The 8,519-nt window shown below is 38.3% G+C and overlaps 2 protein-coding genes across 2 annotated transcripts; one reads left to right on the top strand and one right to left on the bottom strand.

The window, feature by feature from the left end:
• Positions 1-42: 42 nt before the first annotated feature.
• Positions 43-3,328, bottom strand: pno1 (partner of NOB1 homolog). Its single transcript, XM_020639060.3, has 7 exons — positions 3,021-3,328; positions 1,798-1,944; positions 1,585-1,668; positions 1,372-1,432; positions 1,113-1,230; positions 510-580; positions 43-379 (listed from the first exon to the last, which is right to left on the bottom strand). The coding sequence occupies exons 1-7, from the start codon at positions 3,216-3,218 to the stop codon at positions 312-314; spliced, it is 747 nt and encodes a 248-aa protein (XP_020494716.2). The 5' UTR covers positions 3,219-3,328; the 3' UTR covers positions 43-311.
• Positions 3,329-3,507: 179 nt separating this feature from the next.
• dnaaf10 (dynein axonemal assembly factor 10) lies at positions 3,508-8,513 on the top strand. Its single transcript, XM_020639054.3, has 8 exons — positions 3,508-3,819; positions 5,038-5,138; positions 5,421-5,551; positions 5,658-5,759; positions 6,106-6,221; positions 6,831-6,965; positions 7,504-7,601; positions 7,733-8,513. Exons 1-8 carry the CDS (start codon positions 3,634-3,636, stop codon positions 7,938-7,940), a joined length of 1,077 nt encoding a protein of 358 aa, XP_020494710.1. The 5' UTR covers positions 3,508-3,633; the 3' UTR covers positions 7,941-8,513.
• Positions 8,514-8,519: the final 6 nt, after the last annotated feature.

Here is an 8,519-nt window from a genome sequence, read left to right as displayed (position 1 = left end):
TCTCACCTATTTAACAACAGTGTGACCAAATGTACTCATTGCTCACTGGGGATTGAATTTATTTATTTACACAAACCCATGCAATTATATGTAATTACACTTTTTAAATGCATGAATCAAGATTTTGCTTCATGCTTCAACTGATCCAAACACGTTAGCATAGAACCAGCCGACAGCTTCAAACGCGAAGCCATTACAGAGGATTCTGGGAGGTCAGTCCAAAACAGTCTCATCATATCACCACAGACCAAAGTGGTAATATACTGGTCAATGTAGTGAGAGGATAGATACACACAGCAGCCGATGAGAATTCAGAATCTCTCTGCTGTCCGGCTTGCCACAACCCTGATGTTGCCGTAGACTTTTGAAGGTGGACTTCCTGTCGGGACAAAAAGGTCGTTAAAGGTAATTTCTCAGAACTACGTGTGAATTTATAAAGGAGTTCAGTTTCAAATAGGACAACTGTCTTTTTTTTTTGGTCTCTTTAACTGTTAACATATTTGACTTACCTAAGATTAAGTTACATATTGCTGTCCGGGCCATCTTGATATTCTGAAAAGACCCTAAAATGTGAACTTTCCTGTAAAAAGACATAAAGGCTGTTGAAATGCTTCAGGGGAACCAGGGACAGAAAATGAATCCGATTCTTTATTGTCAAATGACAATCACTAATTTAAAAAAATAAAGATCTGCGTGATCCATTTTTAAATGAAAAACAATTGAAAAAACAATAGTGATGCTTTACTGAATGTTCTGGTGCATAAAAGGAAACAAATCATCCCTGTTTTGCTCGAGTAATTATTTTTGTTGAAATGTGAAAACATTTCTCAGGGAAAAGGTGAAAAATATGTGTGTGTTGTTCCGTTTAAGATCAACTGATTAACAACAGTTATCCACAAGTTGTTTTTAGTTATGTGAAACATTTGTCTTATGGCTGTAGCAGTACCTGCCAACAGACTTAAACTTCTTTGTTTTACTGTAGTGTTACGTTGAAGATGCTATAAAAAATATTGGAATACTCTAAATATTCTGACTATATATGACTATAGCCATAACTTTCATATCACACTTTGTTTACAGCATTAGTTAAAGATTAGTAAAATAGTACTCACGTGTCTGCGAGCACAATGCGAGTCTTTGTGACGTTTTCAATGGTGAATTTGGTTTTTCCTCCCTTGCCTGCTATTCTTCCGATGGCTCTGGATAAGTGGTCTCCCTTCAGAGGTTTCACTGCCATGACAGACAAAGAGAGCACAACTTGAAGCAACAAACAGGAAATCTGACACTTTATTTTCTAGCAGGTGAAAGAAAAAAAAGTTCCCAAAATATGGGTTTCAGAACAGAAAGTTGACCATGTCAGCGCCCTCTTACCGTCTGTGACGTCGAAGCTCTCGAGGAAAAGTTCATCTAATCTGATTAGAGCTAAGGCATCCTGGAGAGAGAAAAGGTGTGTATTAACCACTCAACAAAAACAAACACTTGGATGCTTGGATTACAATTTCTGTCCATTCAAAGTCAATAATTTTACTTTTGACTTTGTCAGCTCTATAGAGTGTAGTTTGAACGCTTTGTTAGTGGACTTACTTCAACCTGGAAGCCCAGAATAAATGCTCTAACAAAATCGGTTGCTTTAGTGAGGGAGCCAATGTCCTGTGTTTCTTTGCAAGTCTGAAATAAGGAAGTAAAATTACACACATTAGAGTCAAAAAAAGGTGGGTACTAGAGAAATACAATTGGACCTTATTGTATAGATTCTGGATCTTATCAATATTACTTGCATCTGCTGGGAAAACTTACTTTGATTTCAACATTTCTAGTTTTCAGGTTGAATCTAACTTGAAGCTGTAGGTTCTCTACTATAGGGGTAAAAATCTTCAGCCAGTTTTCCTTCAGTGGCGTGTATCTGTTAGCTGGGACCGCGATTTTGCGCATTTCATCTGGTCCCTGAAACACAAATAAAAAAAAGCACAATACATTATTATATTTATAAAGCAATTTTCAAGAACTCAGAGACACTGTACATTCATAAAAAACAATAAGATCAAGACAAACGTTATGAAGTTGTTTTTAAAACCCTAATAAATAATGAATTGTTGCGTTGAATGGCACTTTTTTTATGTTATTGCTTAAAGGTTTGCAAGAATATTTAACAATGTCATAATAAAAAGGTAAATAAAACGTTAACGTCGTTATTCATTCACTTGCAATTTACTGAGTTTACATGAGTGCGTCATACTTCTGATGAGGTGTGTGAGATTTAAGATCTACTCTTATTGATCCCAGCAAGGGGAAATTCTGTTTTTACACTCTTAAAGTCATGCAACACACACATAGACATGAAATAAACACACACATGGACATGCAGAGATGGAGAGATGTCTCCGGTTCCCAACCCAAGTCCCTACAGACTGAGCTACAGCCAGGGGCTGGTTAATAAGATAAGATATACTTTATTCATCCCAGCAGGGAAATGTAGGTGTTCCAGCAGCCAGCATACATACAAACACACAACACAACACATATATACATACATATCCCACCCATACAAAAAAAAACATGAACCCACAATACAGTTTGATATATGATATATGCAACTCAGGCTAAAGTTTAAAAGTTTAAATGTCTTCTGCCCTTAATTAAAGGGGAGTCGTTATACAGTATACAAATATATAAATATATATAATTACATATTGCACATTGCAATAATAAAGGACATTTTTGAAAATGGTTGAGTTAAATTAAAGAACATTATTATCACATATTTGGCAAAAGTAAAGGAATAAACATCAATATGGCTGAATAATAATTTAAAGTTGTGCTAAATGTACATCACTAAGTAGTTTTCTTCAGTGTTGACAAAACTGAAGTGCGCAGGCGCATAATAGCAAACTAGTTTACCCATGGATATCACGGATTACTTTGTTACGACTAGGTTTTACGAATATTATTATTAATGTCTGATACCATTGAGGAGAAAAACACACGCAAAAACAAAACAAAAAAAAGTAAACTATTGTTACCTTTAATTTGTCGCTTGAAATCGGTGGAAACTGTGGTCTCTTGCTCGCCACGGGCTCTTCTGTGTCCATGTCCGCCGCATCTTTCTCACGTTTTCGTTTCTGAGTCTTCTTAGACTTCACCTTTGTGAAACTATCTGCGTCGTGTTTACTCTCAATGGCAGCACCCGCGTCTGGGGTGACATCTGTACCACTGTCCATCCTGTGAAACAAGTTTAAATCAGTCTTAGAAAAACCTAAACTGAAGAAGACGACGACGGAAAATGTGGCATGAGGGTTTCCTCGTGTAACTAAGAAGGACCCGCGTAGCCACATCGCTGATGCCAGTAGAGAGCAAGTAATGAATACCTATCAGAAATGACTAATATATCTCCGTAAAATACTAGAATAGAGTAGAAATAATGGAACTTCCGAAAAAAAAAAAGCCAGCGTATCTGGAATACTGCGATATTGACTGGAAATACATTTAATTTTCTGTCAGGCATCTCTTCAGACAACTCTGTGGCAGGGTCTTGAGTAGTTTTGTTGTGGCAGCAAGCAACATTAAACACTTCATTTAGTACTGTTCGGTTTTCTTTTTGTTTGTTTTTTACGGGTTATCCTCTCAGCAGCAACTATGTCATCGCCACTAGCAAAGCCTCAGATTATTGCGCATGTTCAGAAAGGTTTAAATTACACGGTGTTTGATAGTAAATGGATTCCTTGCAGCTCAAAGTTTGTCTGTCTCGGGAACTTTCCGAGAGGAACCGGAGTAATGCAAATATACGAGGTGCAACAAGGGGAAGCTCGACTTGTCAAGGAGGTAGAAAAACACGTTTCACATTCATGATTGTTTGTTGTATCTCTGCCTTTTCCCACCTCGGAAACAAACCATGCAAATGGTTGTGTGTTAGGGTTAGCTGAATTATCTTATATATTACACAACAGCTAGAATAGCCTCGCTTGGTTGTCTCCATAGCAACGACTAATATGAAGACACCAAGGGGAATTTCAGTTGTCAAACATTATAGACTTGGTTAAATATCGGTGTTTAGTTTCATCAAAATAGCTACCAAGTTGTTGTTAACATACAATATACGACATATAACAAACTTCTGGACCTGCTCAGTGCACCTGTCATTAATAAAGCCCTCATGCAAGGGTCCTATGCTATTACAATTAAGATTTAAGATCCCTGCAAGTCATGCAACACACACAGGCTGAAATATATGCACATGGATAAACAGGATCCTGTGGACATGCACTAATGGAGAGATGTCAGAGTGATGGAGCTGCACACAGCGCTCCTGAGCTGATGGTGGTGGGGGGTAGGGGGTTTGGTGCCTTGGCTCAAGGGCACCTCTGCAGTGCTCAGGAGGTGATCTGGCACCTCTCCAGCTACCAGACCAACTTCCATATTTGGTCCGCACCTTGAACTTGAACCGGTGACCTTCCGGTTCCCAGCCCAAGTCCCTACAGACTGAGCTACTGCCGCCCCATTTCATTTTTTAACAATGAGCGAGCTCTTCAGTGCTTGCAGGTTAACAGGCTACAGAAATGCCAACCATGTCCATCTGTCCATCTATTTTTATCCCTGCACGGGTTATGTACATTACTTTTATAAATCTATTTTTAATTTTACAGTTTAATTTTGTTTCATCTAGGGGTATTGTTTATATATATATATATATATATATATATATATGTATGGGAGGGGGGCGTCGGTTTTGCGGTTTAATTTGTAACAAATGTTTCATGTCATGTACATCTTGTAACCTGCTACTGGATGCTTTGAATTTCCATCGGGATCAATACAGTGTCTATCTATCTATCTATCTATCTATCTATCTGTTCAGTAAGTTTGGCTAGTGTGTCAATATTTGATATATCTTAATCAATTCTATAAAATAAACTTCCACAATCATTTCTACTGTATTTCATACCCATAACGCACCTTTTAATCGATGTATCACACTGCTCAAGATTGAGTGAAGTACTATAACTACGTGTTGCATTGTCCCTTCTCTCTCATATGTTTCAGGTAGAGAAACCTAAACCCATAAAGTGTGGGACATTTGGGGCCACCTCTCTTCAACAAAGACACATAGCAACCGGGGACTTTGATGGAAATCTCAATATATGGTAAATCAACATCCACTGATGTATCAAAATGTGTGTCTTGCCAGGAGTGGTATGTAAATGAAAATCCTTAAAATCCAGACGTCTGCTTCCTGTATTACCTAAATTGAAGACTGTTTTAATTCCAAAGGCTCAAGTGGAAACATAATTGACCTCTTTATGGAAAATGTTGTATTTTCGAGATTTACTGATGAATGACTGAAAGTGGGTAAACAAAACACTTGGCCCTAATTTAAAGTCTACTGGAGTTAGTTAATTCAGTGCAGATGCTTCTTTACACTCCAGGAATCTGGAGATGCCGGATGTTCCAGTGTACTCCGTAAAGGCGCACAAAGAGATTGTGAATGGTATTGATGGTGTTGGTGGCCTGGGGATTGGTGATGGTGCACCGGAGATAGTCACTGGAAGCAGAGATGGTAAGAACATATAGGAAGTAAAATGCTGTGGCAATTGAAACTTTTTTTTAAGCAAAAACAGAAACAAGAATTTGGATTCAATGCCAGATTCTCTTTGGTTTTACAGGGACAGTAAAAGTGTGGGATCCCAGACAGAAGGATTCACCTGTAGCCAACATGGAGCCAGTGGAAGGAGAAACCAAGAGGGACTGCTGGACTGTTGCATTTGGTGTGTAAAATATTACTTTCAAGATTTGTAAAGCTACAATGGCTTTTAAAGAAATGGTTCCAAGGACCCACTGATCATCATAGCCATGAGCCCAGGTTCATCAATTCATTCTAAATGCAAACAGTTAAATTGTGTCATTGGTGTGCAGAAAACAAATAATTCCTATTTCTCTGTTCACCAGTGAAGACAAATTCCTGACACTGTTTGAGAACTTTACATGATAGCTTTCCCCTTTTCTATTCCTACCTAAGTATTTCATGACCTCAGAATGTCCAAACCAGCTTTGACAATGTTCCTGTACCATCCTAAAATAAACTGTTAATTCTCTTTTGACCTTTCATGACAGGTCACGCCTTCAATGATCAGGACCGCTGTGTGTGTGCCGGTTATGACAATGGGGACATCAAACTCTTCGACTTAAGGAATATGTCTCTACGGTGGGAAACTAACATTAAAAATGGGGTGAGGTCAACACTCTTATTGAAATGTACAATAAAAATGATCAAGAAATTGTTATGACAGCTGTTACAGCTGCATGAGATTTTTGTGAAGTTGTTTATGTATATACATGTGTATATTTCATGGAGACAGTATTGCAATGCAGCAAGAACAACACAAGCATTTTTGAGGGAAAATGAGAACTTAAACCGACAGAAACTCAATCCTCTCAGCTCTGATAACAAAGAATTAAGCTCAAATTTGGAACCGACATTTTAAATGATACGTTATCTAAACATATACTGTTTCTTTTGCACTGAAACCTGTACTTGACTGAAGGGGTTGCCAATAGCAACAAATGTTGAGACAGAGCTGGAAATGACTTCCCAGCATCATTTAGACATTCAACCACAGGGGATGTCCGAGGTTCTCTTCACACCTCATATAAAAGCACTGCCATCAGTTTATTACACAGCCCTGTTTGTATTCATTACCATTTGAATGTAGCTGAACCAGCCACAGTCATTATGTCAATTTCAACACATTCTGCCATGTGAGAAATGACTGTTTTGGCACCATGACATGTGAACATTTCTGGTAGTGACTTGTTATTTTGTGTGACATCATGGCCAGGTATGTGCTGTGGAGTTTGACAGGAAAGACATCAACATGAACAAACTTGTGGCCACCTCACTGGAGGGAAAATTCCACGTCTTTGACATGAGAACCCAGCACCCCACCAAGGGCTTTGCCTCCGTTTCCGAAAAGGTAATTGAAGTGGGTGGAGAGAGCCAGACAAATGTTTGGCTCCTACATATAGGAAACATGTCAAAAGGTTACAACTGTTAATGTTATTTTTACATTTGTATAGCAGAGAGAAAAAAGGGACCGTTTTCACAGCTGGAAGTGTTTTAGGGTTGAGTTTGTCTAACATTTTCTTTCTGTGACTTTGTACCATGGCCAACAAAACCACGCAGGGCTGTGGTGGAGGAAGAGGTGTGTCTATTTGTGGGAATCCTACAATAACACACTTAAATCTATAATCCCCCAAAACCATGCTCACAAAATGTTTGCTGGATCTGCGAGATTAGAGACTGTGGCTTTTGAAGAAAAAAAAAAAAGTTTTCTATTAAGGTCATTTGTAAAATAAAATAATGCTTTTTACAATATTACTTCTGCAGTATTTGGCACACAACACATTGAATGGTTTGAGAGCTTTTGTCCACAGGTGTTCTTAATGTTGATGAATTTGTCATTACTGATTTCATGGTTTTGGGTGGTAAATGGCCCCTTTTCTTTATTTTAGGCTCATAAGTCGACCATTTGGCAGGTGAAGCATTTGCCTCAAAACAGAGAAATCTTTATGACTGCAGGGGGAGCAGGCAACCTGCATCTATGGAAATAGTAAGTCAGATATCTTCAAATACATTCGTCCCATTTTAAAATACAAAAATAACTCATAATGATTGTTCTTTGACTATTACATTTCTTTCTTGACTGTAAACTTATACAAATAAATTCCATGACATCTCCAGTGAGTATCCTGCTCAGAGAAGCAAGAAGGACTCCGATGACATGGATGTTGGTGTAGCTGGCTCCGTCAACCTCCTGCAGAATGTCACTCTGTCCACTCAGCCAATCGCCAGCCTGGACTGGAGCCCCGACAAGCAAGGCCTGTGTGTGTGTTCAGGCTTCGACCAGTCTGTCCGAGTGCTCATTGTCACCAAACTCAATGCGGTGTGAAAAAGTAGACCCCAACACACATTGATGATGAAGATCTTTGCAGCGTGAGAGGAAACATGTCACAACGGCAGAGGTGCACAAATAGTGTATCATTCACTGCCCTTTTGTGGTGCGTCTTTTATTAGAACATTAGAAAACAATCTTCTAATCCAGGTCTTTCAGATGTCTGTCTAGATTTTGTACATTTGATACTCATCTATAGACTTGTCTTTTTAGAAATCCATTCAAGTCAGATAATTGAGGAAATATATTATTGAAGTTTTGTTGAGTTGTCTTTGTAAATATTACCCCTGACAAATATATGAGGCTTGGCTGATCCTTGCAGGCGATGAAGACCTGTAGTGCAGAGAAATAGCCCTATGACAGAATTATACACACAAAGAAATGAGTCACAGAGCTTTTAACAACACATCAGGGGTTCAATTTATTTTCTTTATTGCCATTTTAGTCAATTCCCACTGAAACACCCCTCTTTTGTTGCATATTTGTTTAATGTTAAAGTTGTCACTTTTGATACATCATTTTATTGAGAGCTTTCTGTTTGCAATTAAATGTTCCTTTGGAGGAAAAAGATCAACA

This window comes from Labrus bergylta, chromosome 10 (assembly GCF_963930695.1).
Source record: "Labrus bergylta chromosome 10, fLabBer1.1, whole genome shotgun sequence".
Lineage (NCBI taxonomy): Eukaryota > Metazoa > Chordata > Actinopteri > Labriformes > Labridae > Labrus > Labrus bergylta.
Note: the sequence above shows the minus strand (reverse complement) of the source record. Positions and strands in the feature narration are given on the sequence as shown.